General features: G+C 40.4%; 1 protein-coding gene across 4 annotated transcripts; it reads right to left on the bottom strand.

The window, feature by feature from the left end:
- Positions 1–469: 469 nt before the first annotated feature.
- Positions 470–19,966, bottom strand: LOC121887265 (WD repeat-containing protein 49). 4 transcript variants are annotated; one of them, XM_042397958.1, is made up of 19 exons: positions 15,877–15,933; positions 15,251–15,479; positions 14,971–15,117; positions 13,153–13,275; positions 12,897–13,068; positions 12,752–12,798; positions 12,514–12,651; positions 12,225–12,413; positions 11,011–11,202; positions 10,384–10,857; positions 10,095–10,244; positions 8,451–8,635; positions 8,047–8,186; positions 7,219–7,367; positions 6,920–7,131; positions 4,674–4,810; positions 3,952–4,004; positions 3,689–3,795; positions 470–1,489 (listed from the first exon to the last, which is right to left on the bottom strand). In XM_042397958.1, the coding sequence occupies exons 1-18, from the start codon at positions 15,879–15,881 to the stop codon at positions 3,706–3,708; spliced, it is 2,832 nt and encodes a 943-aa protein (XP_042253892.1). In that variant the 5' UTR covers positions 15,882–15,933; the 3' UTR covers positions 470–1,489; positions 3,689–3,705. The 4 variants fall into 4 exon arrangements, with proteins under 4 accessions (XP_042253892.1, XP_042253894.1, XP_042253895.1 ...); XM_042397960.1 differs by lacking the exons at positions 14,971–15,117; positions 15,251–15,479; positions 15,877–15,933 and adding an exon at positions 14,863–14,921; XM_042397961.1 differs by lacking the exons at positions 14,971–15,117; positions 15,251–15,479; positions 15,877–15,933 and adding an exon at positions 13,494–13,566.
- Positions 19,967–20,112: the final 146 nt, after the last annotated feature.

Genomic DNA, 20,112 nt, shown 5'->3' with positions numbered 1-20,112 from the left:
AGGAGGAAGGGCAGGTCATCCACTAATCGGAAGATCAGCGGTTTGGTCCTTGGCTCCTCCAGTCCGTATGTCAAAGTGCCCTTGGGCAAGATAATAAACCCCAAATTGCTCCCGAAGGCTGTGCCATCTGTGTGTGTGTATGTGTGTGAGTATGTGTGTGAATGATTAGAAACTCCTCTTGATGAGCAGGTTGGCACCTTGCATGGCAACCTCTGCCATCAGCATATGAATGTGTGTGTGAATGGGTGAATGTGGCTTGTAGTGTAAAGTGCTTTGAGTGGTTGGAAGACTTGAAAGGAGTGATATATAAATGCAACCCATTTACTAATAGAGTTCCTCAGGGGCACTAAACTGACAAATGTATGAATATGTCATGGAGTGTTTTTATTCCGCAGCACAAAAAGAGGTAAAAATATGTACTTTTGGTTGAAAATTTCATCATTTAATAAATTCAGAACATCTGTACCCATCAGCAGACAGAAGATATTTCTGACAACATGGAGTGAAAAGGTAGAAATCAATAATGCAGATGCCTGAGGGGGCAAAAGTGCCGTCTACATGACTTGCCCTTGTTTGTCTCAGCTGTGTCTGTTTGTATTTGTCCCTGAGCAACAAACTTGAGAAAGGGCTCAGCACTTGCTTCCTCTCCCCCTAAAGTATCCAGAGCAGTGCTTAAAATAACCCGTTTTTTTTATAGGGATGAGTGGACAAGGACATGCAAAGAAGTTGCGAAATCGAATATGGAAAGAAAACAAACAAAAACAGAGCAGCGAGTCTTGCGTCACCAATTTGTGCAATTCAGCAGAGCTGTGATGATAAGTGCAGGGCGGCTCAGATGTCTGTCTGTCTAGATGTCTGTTTTGATGACCTAGAAGTCTCAAATATCAGGAAACACTGCACTCATACTGCGCTCTTCAGTTCCAAATCCTGATGATAAAAGAACTACAACAATCAGGACAATGTGAGCTGCTGTAATCCTTCAAACAAAGAAATGTACACATGAAAGGCTGAAAACAAGGGAAAGGAGGTGCGAGCAGTCAGTGGGATTTCCATGTTGAGTGTTTCACAAATGACAAAGGGAAAAGGCACTGCTAAAAATGATTTCACAGAAGGTACGGATGGTATCAGCGAGAGATGCATCAGAGGTGATGAGATGTGAGGAACTAATGAGAGAAAAAAGACAAAACCAAAATGAAAGACTGAGGGAAATACAAAAAAGAGAGGCTGTTTTGAAGGGGAAATCTTGCCAGCACAGTATTCATTTGACATATTCAAACAGACACATTCAATTTGCAGCTTCAAGACAACCTCATAAAATAAGAGGAAAAGGGGGAAAAAACAGCGTTCATGTCTGTATCTTTGTCTATATCCGACTGGACAGGTAGCTCACTTTTCCTTCTAGATGCTGTGAGCTGAGCTTCGTGCTGCCAGTCAAACAGTGAAACACTCAGCAGATTGTGAGTAGTAAAGTCCTCAGTGGGGGCATCTCCTGGAAAAGGAATAAGAGTATAAATGAAGACCAGACTTTTTTAGCTTCATAAATTCTATTAAATATGGAGCAGAGCTGACAGTGCACCATCATCAAGGCATTTCTGACATTCTTCCTTCAAGCAGACATCTAAAGCAGAGAGATAAATCGATGGAAGTCTTTTTAACTTCCTCTCTGACCTCTCAGCGGTCAGTCTAGAAGAATTGGCAGTCTGGACAGGCTAGGCCACAAACGCATAGTGTGGAAGCAAACACGCAATGTGAAGGAAAGAGGTCATAGGGAAGGAGACAGAGAGAGGTGCTGATGAGGGGAGAGATCAAGAGAAAGATTTCGAGCAGTTAAGACAAAACAAGAGAAGGGGGAAATGGGAAATACGTGCACGCAGACTCTCGATGGAGAAATGAAAAAAAAATCTGTTTTTCTCATCAGATGTATCTAAAATAGAATTCTTCCTTCTTTTATCCCTCTTTCATTATCCCTTCACATCAATGCTGTTTTTTTGGGGGGGGCAACTTCAGCCTGAAGTTGAAGTGGATGGTTGCAGCCACGAAAGGCAGCCGTCACATTCCTCCAGAACTGTTTGAGCCTTTTATAGTCGCCTGTGCTGACCAGTGTTTTTATGCTGGAAATCCACAAACATAAACTACCACATATGACAATTAACACTCCCACAACAGAGGATTTACATAATACATTGAAAGTAAAAATGTCCAGAACGAGGTAGAATGCGCCAGTGAGGCAAACAGACTGTTGTAGGTGGAGAGCTGATGAAATAAAGTTTATTGATCCTTAAGGGGAGTCAAGTTGCAACATCCACCAGATGCTGAAATTCCTATTAAATGGAAGGCTGAGCTATGTTGAGCACTGACGGTTTTACATGTTTTACATTGGTTTGCTGTAACCACTACTGTCATACGCTTCTTAGACTTACTATAGTGGTCTCACTTTGGAAACTTTGGTTTTATGGCCCAAGACTTGTTGAGACTCATGAAACTATGATAGCGGTTTGTGCTGTAAGTTGCATATATATGATCATAATGTTTTACAGATAGTCTACAGTAGGTAATTTGGAGAAGTAATGAAATAAGTTGCAGTCATAGTGATGTAACAGTTAGACTCCAATGTATTAGCTGACTATACTTGATGTCTGTCCCTGTGCTTTGTCTGTTTTGTTTTAGTGTTCATCTTAGATACTGTGAATTAAATGCATACAAGAAATATGAATAAATGAATGATTTAGGCCACAGCAGGATATGAGCAATGAGTGATGAAAAATGAGTATTTAAAAATGAAAGAATAATATGGAAAAACAGAAAATCAGACACAAACACTGTCATTTAGTTGTCCAATGGGAACAAATCATACAACAGTGAATATATCGACAATGATAACAGCAGACCCGCACAAAAAATTAAGCAAATAAAATGTGACAGTGTAAAATCACAACACACATTCAACCTTTATTATGAAGAACTGTTTGCAACAGATGTACTGTAGTCGGTTTTGCTGCGCACACTCAGCGTGTGTTATCCATCTTTCGGTTGTTGACATGGGAGATGAATGGCTGCCAGGCCTCATAAAATATATCTTTATATCCCATCAGAGTGAATCCAACCTGCAAAAACTGCACAAGATCTTTTCAATCCAGTGGGTTTATAGTGGGTGGCGTTTGTTTCACTGTAGAAAGATCTGTCTTCTTGCAACCAGAGGTGCAAAGGTAATAGTGTTTAATTTACATTGTTGAAGATGAGTTTTGAAAATGTCCAGTACTCACAGGGTGGAGAGCACATCCAAAGAGAGGTGGCTAATTTCTTTCATTCATATGAAAGGTGAGGGAGAGCTTTAAACTGTACATCTGAATTCCATGTGTCCTTATCCAGTTTGAGATGCAAGTCTTATTCTGATCGGCCTTTAATAATACATAAGAAGGGGCAATTAAGACACACACCCTTTATTTATGGGCTTATAGTAAGAATGTGATGCAATGTAGTACTATTCGGTGGATGAAGGAAGATTAGCTCATTTCACAATGACAAAAGAGAGAAGTGCTATGAAAACAAAGATTATGTAGTCGTAATTAATTGTATGTTATTGCAGTCCTCCGGGCAGCAAGGCAACGTACAGAACAGGTTTTCATCTGCAAACCCAGAAGGAGGAGTAGAGGAGGGGAAGGATCCAGAAAGCCTTTACGCAGCTCACCTGCAGAGCCTCAATCCTCAGCAGTGATCGCCGTGGTCGATGTCATCAAACAGACATCTCCTCTGACGACACGAAGCTACTGTCTGGCAAAAGTCCTCATGCAGATACTGACACACACACACACACACACACACACACACACAGATGCACAGATAATGGTTAGATGGATGGATAGATGTGCATGCATGGAAGGAAAGAAAGAAGACAAATGATGTGAGAATGACAAATGTGCTTGTGTGTGTGATTGTGTGTTTGCAGGTTACCATGGCTTGCTGAGGCTGGTGGTGGTCTCTCTCTGCTGTGCTGGCAGATGAAGCTAAAGTTGGTGACAGGAGACGAAGTGAAATGAGTATGTGTGTGTGTGTGTGTGTGTGTGTGTGTGTGCACATACGTGTGTCTGCCTGGGTGCGGTTGCAGTGAAAGCACAACTAATCACTTATTTTGGCAAATTCTGAGTAACAGGCAGACAGTAAAAGGAAAGTGTAGGAAATGTCTTAGAGATACACACACATACACACACCCACACCCACATACACATAAACCTTCAGCATTTCTGTACTTTTAAGAATCTGGCCTGTGTCTTTGGAGCAGAACATTGCCCAAATGTTCCCAAGCTAAGCTCCAGACTTCAGAGGAGGAGAATGTGAAGAATGCTCTGACTCCTTTCTTCATAACGTGGTGAAATTGGACATGATTGAATCAGAGTATCAGGTTTAATTAACTTGGAAGGCCATCCTGACCTGCGGATTTAACTCCTTCTGATGAACATCTTCAGCAGCAGCAGCTACACACACCCACACACATATGCACATATGCAGGGGGATCCTGATGAAAGTGCTAATTACTAGAGGGGACATTCTCAGTGCACAGCCAAATGTGACTGAAGCAGGTCTGGGTCAGTGAGAGGCCACTGGTGTGTGTGTGTGTGTGTGTGCATGCGTGCGTGCGCGGCACCTCAGAACACCTGTTTGCACTAAATAATTACCTTCAGAACAGCATTCTTCCTGCGAAATTTGGCCACAGCTGGTGGGGTCAGGTGCTTTACTTGTGACCTTGCTGGATCCCACTTCATCACTTTCAATCCTCTCTGCAGTGTCCTCTCTGAGGTTACTCTGTGTCTCTCTGTGGGTGTCAGAACCAAAAGATAAGAGGATCCATTTGTGCAAACAGAAAGCTGTTGACTTTAGATATTAGTTTCCCAATTTTTTTTTCTTTCATCAAGGTTCTGAAACTAGACAGTGATCTCTGTTGGATGATAGTTTGTTATAGAGGCCGAAATCTGTGAGGATGTTTGTTGTTAGATTTGATTTAAACCAGAACTGTAACTGTTCTCCATCTCTGTGGTATAGTTGGCCTGCACATGAGTACTCTGTGTGCTCCTTCTCTGTGTGTGCGTGTGTTTGTAAGTGTGTGTGCTTTTCAGGCATGCCTCATTGGGTAAATTAAAACTGACATACTTTCAACATATGCAAAATCTCAACTCCACGAATGTACAACCTAATGAGAGACCACAGAGCAATTTTACACAGCTTAACTGTTTGAAAGACATCTGAATGGTTCAAGACTTACGTGGTAAAGTGAGGCTACAAAGAATTTAAAAAGGAAAATATTTTGTAATCTAGTATATGTAGAATTCTTTGATTCAAAGTTGAGATGTTTATGCTGGTTTATGCATTGTTAAATATCTGACAGTACACAGTACTGAATGCTTGGTTAAAAAGGTAGTAATACATAGCAATGACAATGCTAGCATGCTGATGTTTAGCAGGTATAATGTTCACAATGCTCTCACTGTCTTAGTTTAACATGTTAGCATGCTAACATTTGCTAATACATACATTTGCTGAGACAAAGTACAGCAGGGGCTGATGGGAATCTCATTAGCTTTTCAGGTATTTGTGTTGGGCTAAGTGAAACCCGATGGTGGCGCTAGATGAAAAGTCAAGGGATCACCAAAGTCAGTAGGAAACCATGAATGGCTGTACTAAATTTAATGGCAATCCATCCAGTAGTTTATGAGATATTTCAGTCTTGGCAAAAGTGGTGGACTGACCAACCAACATTGCCATTCATCTAGAGCCTTGTTGCTTACATGGCTAAAAAAAATCAGAATTATACAAAACATACTGTATGTGAGAGCTACAGCAGAGACATTAAAACGTCTTGCGCTCTGTGGGTGGTTGACCAATCAGAAGCCACAGAGGCAGTCACTTGCAGATAGTGGGAAGTGTGAGGCAGATAACTTAATTAACAATATAATTGACTTTACGACCACTAAGTTGTACTTTTTCTCCCCCACTCTCTTCCTTAAACACACAAATGCACTAAATCACTCTCCATAACCAATAATTTAAGTTTCAATACAATCATCTATGTGGTACATTTTAATTTAGAAACCACAAGAAGCCACCAGCAGCAAATCTTGACAATAGTTAAACCATATCATGATTTTTTTTTGCATTGCGCTTCATATATTTATATATATATATATATAGCTATGAGTCAGCTATGTGCTGACTCTGCCTCTTTAACTGCACTTTTTCATCCTCTTCAATTACTTCAGACAGCTCTTTCCTTTATGGTCCATGTTACCCAACATGTGACAGAAATACAGACAAGCAAACGGCAAAGAGGGCTGAGCCAAGCCAGAGTTTGTGACCTTCAACCAAACTGAGCTTCCTATTAAAGACTCAAATGTCTGTGGAAATAGCGAGGGGAGTTTTTCTTTTGGAAGAAGCACTCTACCATGACGCATTCTTCTGGAGTACGTTCTCTATATTAGATTTGGCACATATAAGTTAGACGTCAGTACTTGTGGTCCTGTATCTGATACTGGCGGTCATGGTAAGCTAGTTTGTTACTATTTGTTGGCAGAATTTAATGATCTAATCCCAAAAAAGTCTGCCATGTTTACGCACGTCATCCTTGAAATTTGGACTGTATAATCCAATATGCTTCACAGCACCATGTGGGCAGTCATTTTTAGCATTTATGGCCTCCATGGTCATAATACACCATCCATGGAAGAGTTAGCACACCACTGAGGGACACAGGGAGTCAACTTGTTAACTCTCAGTGGGCTCAGCAAGGTTGTCAGCCGAGAATAGTTTGACATTTGACATTGATATTTTTGTTATATTTGTTTTTGTTATGTTTGTTTTTTTGTGTGATGTATTGGAATACTGTATATATATTATATCTACTACTGTAACATATGGTAGACAACCTCACCTCTGATATGTAGCTGGGTCTGAGATATTCCACATCATTGCCTGCCCAAAAGAACCCACATGATCTCCATCATTTGTCCAAAGTCCAGCAGCGCCATCGGCTGAAGCTGTGAGGATGAACAGTCTGTCAGCCACCTCAAGGACTTCTACACTTACCAATGCCCTCTTATGAGCCTTCCAACACTGCAGCAAGGGAGGACGTCCACAAACTGCCTGCGGAGAGAGAGAGACTACCTCAGGTACATGGAGATATTTCATTTCACACCAATTCACACAAATACATGCAAACTGCTTTTCTACCTCGTGTTGGATGTCCAACGCATAGTGAGAAATGTCCCAGATCTGAAGCCGGCCTGTTGTGTCTCCTGAGACCAGGATGGTGTTTTTAGGCTGATTTGAGCTCAGGCTCAGCACACGTTCACCCGGCTGCTCTGGAGCATAGAACTGGCCTGGGATAAGGAGGGGGAAACTGAATTGTACTCATGCAGTTAAGCAATCTCAAAGAAACCAATGAGTTGTATCTTGTAAAATCTAGATCAGTTTTACCAGAAGGCTCCTGTGGGTTTTTGTAGAGAAAGTCCAAAGGGAGTGCAACTGGTTCACGCAAGAAAATCTATTTATATACAGATTTTGTGCCAATTTCAAGAATATTGTTTTGACTCAAATGAGAAATGTACTTTTGAGACTAATTGCTACCCTTTAATGCTCTCTGTTATGTCATATTTTCAAATTCCTCTCTGCTAGAAAAATGCATGGGAACATATACAGACCAGTACACACACAAGTGCACACTGACTCACTGAGACACACACACATTCAGCGGTCAAAGTGCATGAATCCCACACCACTAAACACAGATGGGATCTGGAAAGAGACATAGTTGTGGGCTGCCAGGAATGGTACCGGCGGGAGGCCAAGTCGACAGTTCAGCCTGACTGTCACTGCTCTGACTGTCTGTAAATCCATCTTATGGGAGGATGATTAAAACTGACAGCTGCTTGTCAACTGGGAGTACAGTGTAGTGCTTTAACCTTCCTCATACTTGGAGATTTCTATTTTAAATTCATGTCTTTTTAGTCTTTCTGAATGACATTCCCAGGATCCATCATTCCTCTCACTCCCACTCACCATATCTGTGTGTCTGTCCAGTGATGCTCCAAAAGCAGAGACAGCCGGCCTGCGATGACACCAGGACACCTCTGTTCCTGAATTTCCTGTTTCCAGCGCGATGCTGCAAGAACAGGAGGCTGTCCACAGGGAGCGCCACTCTGCATGCAAGCAGAACAAAAAGAACATTCAGAATGTAGTAATCTTGACAAAAAAAAATTGGAAACCATCAGCCTAGGGCTAGCGTTGCAGAGGTTCAGTACCAGTCCAGTACCACTGGTCCACAGTCCAGTACTATTCAGGTCTTTTAAATCCTCAGAAGTTCACAAATTTCAGCAATAAAACACACACACACACACACACACACACACACACACACACACACACACACACACACACACACATACTGGGATGCATCCTCTTACCCTGCCTCTGTCTCTCTCTGTAGGTGGAGCAGTGGTCCTTGTGTCTCCAGCCTCCAGATAATAACCTCTCCATCATGGCTTGCAGTGGCAACGACCCCCAGGGAAGAACACTGAGCCACGGCCAGGATGTCAGATTTGTGGACACCGTTCGACTTCCACGACATGTCTGCTCTCACATACAAATCCTATATTTACACAGATTAAGATATTAAAGATCACTCTTTACCTACAGGCTTGCTTAGCTACTGCAGAACCTCGGCTCCAATCCAGGACCAATATTTTACATTCCTACCATGCGTTGAAAACAACACGGAAATGCCTCCTTACAAGCTCATTAAGTGTTATGTTGTTGTATTATTTATACAATATTTATGTATTATAAAAAGTAAGGAACATTTGCATACAGTATTATGACTGAATTTCAGCAGTTTCAGCAAATAAAATACAAACTGCAGTGTTGTTTTTAGGCTTTAGCCTATGCACAGGCTTGTTGAAATTGTGAACCTCTTTGCACATGGTTTCCCACTGTCTGACAGTTTACAAATGGTCTAAAATAACATATAATTGTTTGTGTTGCCTTGTGGAAAAGCTGCTCCATTTCCTTCTCTGGTTTGCTGATTTTGTTTACACCTCTGGGCTAAAAGGTCGCGGTCAGCTCTTTAAAACGGGCTATCTGGAAGCTCAGCGTGGTGGATGTGAGAGAAATACTGGTGCAGATGTTTTGCAAGGCACAAACTTCTTTGATCTCACCAGGTGGATGTGTAAATGTATATGTAATTTATGTCATTCGCTGATATCATTTACTCCTAAAGCCATTCCTCATCATCCTTTTTTGGACATAAAATGTTTTCTCAAAAACCAACGTGGCTCGGCTGAACCAGGGGACTTCACAATGAGAAGCATTATGACTGAGGAAAAACAGGATTCAGAATTTGCTGGAGAAGCATGAATGCTGAATGTTACTACTGTAGTCTTCAAGGAGCAAATCTAACCACACAGCAGATGGTAGTTATAGGTTGAGATGTAAAAGGTAACACAAGAGTTTGAGGTGTGAAAATATGCAAGTCTGCACACCCAGATTTTTGTCTCACTTTGCAGTTCATGTGTTTATACTGGCAAATACTTCATCTGTACTTCTTTAGACCTGAATGTCAGCGTGCATAAATGTGTAGGTGGATGTTGTTGTGTGATTCTAGACAAGTTTTGAACCACAATAAAAAAAGATAGAAGAGATTTAGTGATATCACAGATTCGGCTCTGAATTTATTGGATACGTTTTGTCTATTGCAGCTAATATTTTCTGGGACAAAGTCTTCTTAAGCTCAACTTGTCAAGAAAAACACAGTGTTTTAAGTCTGTATCATATTAGTCACTACGGTGACAGCTGTTTGTGTGGGACACATCATCCTGTATTCAACATCTGGGGAAGAGCTTGTGGAAAAGCAAAAATATGAAGACTAGGACTCTGGATATGCTACCATTTTTTCAAACATCTTTATATTATTTATCATTTAAGCTTTTTGTGACATCATTTTTTTGGTCATGATGTGTTCAATGCTGTGATTCTATATACATAATATGTATTTGTTTATGTGAAAATGTTCTGTGTTCTGGATTCATAATCTAAGGAACCTTTGATCTTACCTTGGCACCAGTAATGTCATACTGAGCGATCTTCTGGCTCCACCCCACAGCCAGCAGCTGGTTGTCATGGAGACAAGTCACCGCAGTAACTTCAGAGTTGGTGACAGGCTCCAGTTTGTGCAGGTTAAGGCCATTAAGTAAGCTCCACACCTGCTCAGGAGAGGTCAATAAGAGGGTCTTCTCATTACCAAACTCTTATTAAACTTTCTCCTGATAGTGAAATAAAGATGTATGCCGCTAAATATGTCTAAAGTGAAAGTTTTTGTGCAGACAAAACTTTGTAAAAAACCTTAATAGTGCCGTTGCAAGCCCCAGTGATCAGTCTTCTGTGGGAGGAGTCCAGTGCCATGCAGGTGAGTTCATCTTCTCCATGAGCGTTGGAGATTTGAAGCCGTCTCTTTCCTGTCTCTACATCCCACAGAGACACCAATGAGACTGCATGTCCAGTCACAACCTGTCTCAGGGTGGGATTGTACAGTGCACAGGAGAGTGCTGGAAAACTTAGGATCTTTGGCCCAAGCTCCCTTCTTTCATCTGTCAACCATCCTCCCCCTCCCCTCTCTCTTTCAGCCAGATCGAGCCATGCGAGGTAATCTTTGCAGCCCACCACTAAATGAGGCTGAGTCTGTTCAGGAAGAGGAGGGCCAAGCAGCAGGAAAGGGAAGTTGCCATGCTCTGGGATTCGGCCTAACTGCAGGCAGGGGAACTGCAGGTTGACAGTTTTCAGACAGTGATGGGTGGAAATGTCCCAAACCCTCAGCTCCTGACAGAGGAACAAACATCAGTCTATTAGAAGTGATTTGTCATGACTCAAAAATCCCACAGTATGATCTTAAATGATAAACAATAAGGAGGATAAATAAAGCTCTAAACAGACAAATTATCAGGGCAGTTTCTTTCATCTTTCATGACTCACAGCATCTCTGGAGTAGCTGAAGATCTGTCCAACAGCTTGGTAAACAGCAACATCCAATACAGCAGTGCGGTGACCCAGCAGTGTAGCGACGGGACGTGCGGTCACAAATCGAGTCCACAGTCTGACAACTCTGTCATAACCTCCTGTGACCATCAACTGCAGAGCTGCGTTGTAGTCAAAACATTTGGCTCCCTAAAAAGGAGGCAAAAAGACCAAGATGGCACACAGAACTAAAGAGAACATGCTCCAGTGTAGACAGATATGTACTGTTTCAATTGACCACTTCAAATGCTACAAATCAAGTTACAGTAGCTGGTCTCATTAGTTTAACACTGGGGACTTTTTAAGGGCAGTTTTATTGTAAAATTCTCAGACATTTAATTGGTGTATAAAATGACTGCGCTTGTTCAAAAACACCATAGTGAATAACAGGAAGCATCGCCACCCAGTTTAATAACGTTTTGTACAACAGCAGTCATGACACTGTCTTCACTGCATGGAGTGTGAACTTTGAAAATAAGTAACTAACATCACATCTGATATTCGTTCTTGTGGATAAAGCTTGTGTTTGGGTAGGAATAATTCAATCAAAAGGTTATATAATACGGAAAGGGAGGACATGCCGTGTAAACCATCTCTCTACAACTACACAGATTTGAACGGATTGAAAGTTGATTTTAAAACCTTGACCCCCACAGCTGGGACAGGGTCACCCAGACCAGAGCGCTGTGACAGAGCACTAGGTGCATCTGACCTCAATTTTACCCAGAAGTGGATAAGTACCTCTTGCTCTTTTTCAATTCTTCTTCTCCTACTACTGTTTTATTTGATTTTATTTAACAATTTATGGTCTTTTAAAATATGTACATCCCATTCTACTGTTTTTATAGGGACAAACATCTGCAAATATACTTTTGATACATGAAAATATATATTGTTTATTGTTTGAGTTGTAATTTTGAGGCCACAGAGGGACAAAAAACACAGATGGATATGGTGGTTGTTTGTATCTCTGAAAGTTTGAGTTTTAACAACTATTCAACCATTTTAAATCTGTTTTATCAAATAAACTGTGATTCATTAATTGAATTTCACCCATTATCATACAAGACTTGTGTTATTCAAAGCTATGATACACAGTGATATTTACTAATGGCAGTACATAATACAATCCAACATCTGATCAGGCAAAACCATACTGTGATATCAGTTACCTGCTTAAATTTCCAAATGTAAGGCTCCTGCTTCAGTGACACACTCATAAAGACCACAGAGGTGTTGTCACTCTCTGACGATGACATGATGACATTGGTACTGGGCTCAAACATCAGTCTGTTGACTGGTTCCTGGTGGATGTTGGGGATGTAACGGAAGGAAACCATGTTGCTGTGTTCACCAAGGTCCTGATGTCAAGACGGATAACAATAAATTAAAGTGTTCTTGTGAAATTGGAGAGTAGCCAGACATTGAGCTCAGTAATTAAATAGAAAACGTCAAGCTTGCCTGGAAGAAGATCCTCTGTGGGCCGTTCTCTTTCTTGGTGGGATTCTTAAAAAGCCCTTTAGATGGTTTCAGGAACCACATCAGGTGGATTCCTCCTTTGTCATCCCCCAGTAACAGTAAAGGTGGTCGCTCTGGACACTTGGAGGACAGCCACATAGATTAAAGCGATTAATTTACTGCTTTCTGGGTGAATTCATCCAGTTAAAACAACAACATCCCAATAGAGAAAGAGGAATACCTGAACATCATGCCAGTAACAAAGTGCAGTCGGCACGCTTTGAAACCCTTGGAGGAATGATGAGAAAATAGGCAGAGTGAATGTTAAAAAAATGTGATCATTATAGATCTATTTTCATTAAATACACATAAGAAACCCAACCTACCAAACAGGTGGACATCCTCAAATACATTTCCTGTGGAGACATTTACAAAGTGCAGGTCCCTGCAGTCAGTTGATATGGCAACCTTGTCAACGTTGCCCATATAGACAGCATCAGTGGTCCAGCCTCTGAACCGCCTCGTGTTGGCCACTTCCTCTGTTGGGTCTCCGGCAAGCTGATTATTAATGGAAAAAGTGTGAGTGTGTGTGTATTATACTTGAACAGTACCATGTGTATTAAATATCATGATGTCACTCACCCCTACAGTTTTGAGGATGTGTAGGCTGCTGTTCCAGACAGTGATCTGACCGCCCTTACTGACACTAATATAGCGGAGTGGAGGAGGATGGGAAACAGCAACCACACGCACTGTTGGCTCCCGCTGCAGAGCAATGAGCACGAAAATAATTAATATGAAAGGTTGTTGGAGGAGTAAAAGTAGTACTTTTAGAAAAATAACATGAGGAGAGTATAGAAAAGAAATTGAACTGAGTGCTGAAAACTGAAAATGCTTCATCCTTTATTATAGCATTAACACAATTATTCAGTATCATTTGTAAGGACAACTGTATATGTCTTATAAGTTTTATAATTATATACCATTCATTTGTTAAAGCCTATGTGAAGAATTTGACCAACTTCAATGGGCTATAGAGCTAAAAAAAGAGATGGACAGACAGCAGTTCCCCTTCCAAAATCTCGACCACTACTATCCCCCATGTAATATTCACTTCAGTATTGTCCCCAGATCAGATATCTAACCTAGGAACAATGAATAGACAGCGCAATTCTCATTTTTGGTCACTGAGGGGCAGATGAACTTTTTAACGTGCTAACAGACACAGCTGGCTAACATAACTAGCATGTCATCAACACAGAGCACATTTTTCTTATATTGTAGTCATGTTCCAAAACTCTGCACATGTATCATTCTGCACCGTGAAGATCAAACATCTAACTGAAGGAACAACAAGAAAAAACTTTTTGAGTGGAGGGCTAAATAAACTTGTGGGCATAAAAAAAAATAAAGAATTAGCTAAAATATCCTTCAAAACTCTCTAGAGCTGATGGGTGACAAGTTGAGAGTGATCCCTTTAACATTAAATGTGGTGTTAGTCATTTGATTCAGTGTTATTTAACAGTGATTCAGCTTTAATGTTAGAGATGGTTGGGGTTAGGTAATGGTTTTGTTTCGTTTTCTTACATTTGTTTGTCAAGAACCATGTACCAAAACATTAGCTAATCTCACGCTTCATATCAGTTTAAGCTACTAGCTTTCCCTCTGCTATCCCTGGACAAGTAAGTGGATAGAACTTCTGTCTCTACTCATAAGGTGTTTTCGGGCTGGAGGAACTTTTTCACATTACTTTTACATTTCTAAGAACTGTTGCAGGAACTACCACTTTTTATTGTGTCCACACCGTAGGAATTGGGAACAATCGTAGTTCTTAGAATTCCGTTTTAAGGGACTTTTTTAGCTCCTACTTCAGGGTAGATACTCTCTCAGCACAAGAGGAATCTTGAGTGATGTATGTGTATATTGATTGGTCAAACACATCAGCAAATGCAGCACTGATGCAGCACTGGCAACCACCATTTTTAAAAACCCATGAACACAATAGCATTTAAAGTAAGCCTTTTGCCTTAAACAATGGAACAAAATACATCTCCTTTCCAACTCCATCATTAACATGACACACAACAACACACAGCTCCGACCACGGTGTCCTCCATCCTGATGTTGTTGTTGTTGAAGCTATATCCTGCACAGAAATGATGGTATACCAACTGCTGGCTTGCATCACTTCAGTGTTCCTATTGGTGGTGCGAATGCAAACAGAAAAAAGCCCTTTAAGGTATGTAGTTCTTGGGGGAGCTCCCAAGTGGGTAGTTCCTCTCAGGGAGTCCCCAGAACTGTTTGTCAGAAAGTGCCTAAAGCTATGGGGTCTAAAGTAGTTTAAAAATTTACCTTTAATTTAGGCGCGCCCATCAGGCCTTTCAGTGTAATTGTTTAGACATCCTGAAAAGATGCACCATTCTTGCTCAATTGACCAGAGTTGGACCGATGGAATCCTACCTTGTTGTGAGAGCAGTGCCTGATCTGTGGCTGGGAGTCCAGGAGAGCAGCTCTGGGGATGGAGGCACGCTCTCTCTCTGTGTACTCAAGAAGCAGGTAGGAACACAGCTGCTGCCACTTCATCTGTCCTGTACAGCAGATATCTACCTGAATATGGACAAGTTAAGAGAGTCACAGTGGCCTTACATCATCATCTGGAAGCTGTCTTTATGCTGATGGGATGTGCTGAGTGCTTTTTTTACCATCAGTGTCACAAAGACACCTCTTAATTTGTCTTTACCTCACTGAAGAATCTCTCAACCCAAGCATCCTCAACATCTGGACCAATCACAGACTGTAGAACTTCCTGAAACTCTTTGAACCTCATTCCATGTTCTTCACTTCCTCCTCTGTTCCTTCCACTCTTCCGTGTCTGTAGTCCAGCTTTTGGACAGGTAAATGCATTTCTCAGCAGCTGCAGGTGCTCCGGGCTCAGTTTCTCCGCAGGACTCACTCCACAAGCTGGATCACTGCACAGAGTTAAAGCAACATTTTTGCAAAAATTGGAGGGTTTTCAACTCACTAAGTGAACATCAATTAAAGACTTTATAGCTGCATTTTCCCAGAGGTCAAGTCGTGTGTGCTGTTTTTAGATTGTTTCTGTCAGCAGGTGAGATGGTTGTCCATGAGTTTCAAAAACATCAATTTCATTATTAGGCAGATTACCATCAGTAGCCACTTTTAGGACTGTTTGTGTTTCCCCTTTACTGACTTTTGAGTAAACTGGATTCAGCCGGACCTCTCACAGATGCAGAAGCTGGTGCTTTTACTTAAATGTTAGTAATAAAATTAGGACTAACATCCATTATTCTTATTACATTATTCTTTTTTGTTTGTAGTTTGTGACAACAGCCCCTGGACACAAACCTCATGAGGCCTGCAGCCAACGATCAAGCATGGACACATGGATAATTTAGTGTCTATCCATCATTTCTGTTTTAGTTTTTAAAGTTTTAACTGCCCCATCCTGTCTTTGGCATCTGGTGAAGGGTTCACTGTAGAATGAATGCAGCACTCCCAAGTGGCAGCTTTGGGAAAACACACTGCTGATCCAAACAAAAGTTTAAAATCACATTATGAAGACTTACATAATGCATATTCATCTGAAACAAATAAATAACAATAAGCAGTAGGAGTGCAGGTAAACTAAACTGTATGTCTTAATGTGTGTACTTGCTGAATATTGGGAATGGGGAATAAGTGATGAGGGAATAAGTTAGGTTTGGGGGATGAGTTTAAAAGATCAAGGAGTTTTACACCACCAGCAGCTACTGTGTGGCCCTGTTGCTCAGGGAGACTACATACGGGCAACAATGAGTCACGAGTCCCGGCATTGTGAGCTTTTTTCCAGGTCCATTGGGACACGGATGAGTGGTCCCTTTACTTCATACACATTCAACCACATCTCACAATCAACCAATACCAATGGCACCATAAAATGATTAAGTAATAAAAGTGCATTAGTTTGCTGAAAAAGGACTTTAAAAGGTCATTTTATCTGAAAGAGGCTGCACTGAAGCTGTGTGAGGAGGATGGAGGACATTCCTGTTAATGTCTGGAGAGTTTAAGTGGAGTATGTATGTGTAAATATGTAAATCAAAAAGAGTCATTGAATCATAGAAAAGCAAATGTTCAACTTCATGGAATACTTGACAAAACTTATTTTAATGCTATATGTAGATGGATATACAATGAAAATTGAAACCAACATATTTTTCACTCGGAGTGTAGATTTTTATTTGACAGGAGGAGATTTGAACTTCATGAACATGTTCGAAATAGACAAACAAAAAAGACTTTTGTGTGCACTAACAGGTCATAAAAAGTTAATTATTTATCAGGTATATATTTATCAACGTCAAATGCATAAGAACAAGAGCTGAAGAAAACTCACCAAAACCTGCTGTGGGGAACCTCTGTCTCATAAAGCATCCATGGATTTTTATTATTTCTGAAGATATCCATACTGATAACTTAAGCTTCACTGTCTGAACCCTTCTTTACATTCTTCCCAATACAAGGTACTGCTCCAGATGTCAACATTTTAATCCATATTTAATCCAGACTGGTCAGTCTTTCATGTTCTTTAGGTCCAAGATGCGGTAGCCACAAGCTCCTCTCACAAACACTGAGGTCAATCTACAATCCTCACCGAGTTTAAACATGCAGGGCTTTTGTTTCCTTCTCATCCTCCGTCTTTTCAAGCAAACCCAATTTACTCAAACAAAGCTTCTTGTCTTCACACAGGGAAGGAATGTCCAGGTCCAGGAATAAATAAGCCACCCGTCACAAGTGTTTGAGAAAGGAAAGTCAACACATAACTGATGAGAAGACCGAGGTGAGAAGAGAGTTTCCAAAATAACTGCAAGTCTGCTGGGGGTAACAGAGCGTTAAACCCCACAGACAAGCCCTCAGTGGGTTAATCATTTAAAGAGGCAACATTGGTCAGGACCCAGGGGAGTTAAGATTGGTAACTTTTGCTTAAGCTGTCTACACACAATGAGGAATATACAGAAATCCAGGACAGTTAATTATACACCAACATTTATCCTGTGCAAATAAATTCTAAAGTCAAAAAAAGCCACAAGCAATGATACTCTGTCATATTTTAATAGCCTTACAGACCCCTGTAACTAATGCAGTTTAATTACTGCCAGGCAACCCACAGCATTTCTGCTTACCACTTCAATGAGCATGAGCTATCCAGAGTGGCCTCCCACTATGTTTAATGAAGGTACCCATATCCCAGTGGAATCTGGTCTGCTGGGCAATTCTTGTACCTTAAACAGTCAGCTCTATTATTAGCCCTATCCGCACCAGTAGCCTATACTGTCTGCAACTGGCTCACATATCTACATAATTCATCTGATACAACAGAAATGGACAACAGTAATTTCTGACTCACAGTGAAATACCTTTTTACACAGCACATTTTGACTTCTTATAGGAACTAAAGCACAGGTGGAACTAGTAACATTAATAACAGCTCTGATCTATTTCAGTATTTAGTGATATTATTAATTACACCTATACTTTTCCTGCTGTGACCTATGAAGAGTGGGTTTTTAATTGGCTGGCAGATATCTTTTAATATTTGGACACCTCAAATAGTTCCCAACAACCTTGTAATCAACAATGTAATAATACAACCATAACCACAATACTAGTTAACATTTATAATTAATGTGTTAAAGACTCCTTGCCACAAACAACATGATCATTCACTTTTATAGGTTTCAGGCAAACGTGCTTCCTGTTGTGCTGTTTGAAGCTACAGAAAGTAACAAATTAAAGGAGAAACCAACATAAAATGTCTTAGTAAGGTGTTGGGCTACTACATGTCACCAGAACAGCTTCAGTGCACCTTAGCATTGATTCTACAAGTTGCTGAACTCTACCGGAGGCATGAACACCATTCTTCAAAAAGATATTCCCTCATTTGGTGTTTTGATGATGGTGGTGTGGAGCGCTCTTTCAAAGTCACTTAGATCTTTTCCTCTTGCCATCTTGATACAAAATTAGAATCATCTGGGCCTGCTCAGCATTTTTATACATGGATGTTAATTATTTACTTGTACCATGCAGTGCAGCTGTGTGGAAGCAGCTGCATTTGTTATGCTTCTCCACTCATTTTTGGATTGATGCAACGTATAATTACTTAATATTTTGTAACTTGTTTTATAGTAAAATTATGTTGAAAATGTACGTATCAAATTAGATACAGCAGGTATGTAAAGTAATTTATCTATAAATCCGTCAATTGTAATTTTATTGCATTTCATGCATTATGCATACCATAAAGCAACATACACTCTTTTGATTATTTAAGGAAACTAATTAAAGGTTTATATGACATAATTAGATATATTTAGAGTATAAATTGAGATATTGATAGCCTATATTGTATTTTTTATATATGCAACCTGCTGTATCACAATGATCAATGACTAGTTGGATGTTGCCATGGCTAACTTGTTAATAATGGTCTTTTGCTCATTGGTATTCACTAAAAACTGACCAATTCCTAGAAGAAAGAAGAAGAAGAAGAAGATGATTATGGATGGTGATTCAAGTGACATGGAGCAGTTAGGGGAAGATGATGATGATGATGATGATGATGATGATGAAGAGGAATGGACTCCTACTGCAATGTGTGCTGAGGGAAATTCAGATGGTAGTGATGGGGAAGACTTGCAAGATGAAAGTGTCAGAAACCTACAAGTTCATGGGAGGATGTGAACTTCTTGATATGCTATCTGCACTTTATAAGTTCAACCTCAGATCCCAAAGATGGTATATGTACATTTGGTGGCACACTGTCATGGTGGCAGTAATCAATGCATGGAACCTCTACAGAAGAGACCAGAAAAAAACTGAAGCCCAGGCAGAAACCCATGGCCCTGTGAAGTTTCAGGCTGCTGTTGGCAATTTACTCACAAGTGCAGGAAAGGGCAAAATCACGTGTGGCAGACCATTATTTTCTCCAGAAGCAGGAGGAACACCTACCTGCAAAAGGCCAACCTCAAGTGTGCCCCCTGATGTGAGAAAGGATGGCACTGATCATTTCCCAACATGGGAAACCCGACAGAGATGTAATAACTGCACAGATCACAATCACTCCTTGCCTAAACAAGAATAGAAACTGTTTTTCGCCTACCACAATGCAAAAAGAAGAGGTTGTGAAACAAACAATGAATCAAAAAATTAACCAAACTAACTGAAAGGTTCCTCTTTCACCCCGTCGGTCCCATTGGTGGGTTTGTCATGATGAAGCTTCAATGTTGCAGCTACAGAATATGTATGAAATTGTCCTACATATGGAAAAAATGTTCTTTTCTAAGTTTGAAATTACTTAAGGAACAAATTAAAGGAAACTCAGAGTTTAAGGGGTTAAAAAATGTTGTGTTCTGCATGTTTCTGTTTGATTTAAAAAAAAACATGCTGTGAGCAATAAATTGCAAAAAATTCTAGATGTATCAAATATGATACAAAACAAAACTCATATATGCAAAGAGTTATTTAATTTCTTTTTAAAAAAATTGTCAGAAGGTTCAATAAACTCTCCATTTTCAAAGAATTACAATCTTCTGGCAATTATTTGAT

This window comes from Thunnus maccoyii, chromosome 20, assembly GCF_910596095.1.
Source record: "Thunnus maccoyii chromosome 20, fThuMac1.1, whole genome shotgun sequence".
Taxonomy (NCBI): domain Eukaryota; kingdom Metazoa; phylum Chordata; class Actinopteri; order Scombriformes; family Scombridae; genus Thunnus; species Thunnus maccoyii.
Note: the sequence above shows the minus strand (reverse complement) of the source record. Positions and strands in the feature narration are given on the sequence as shown.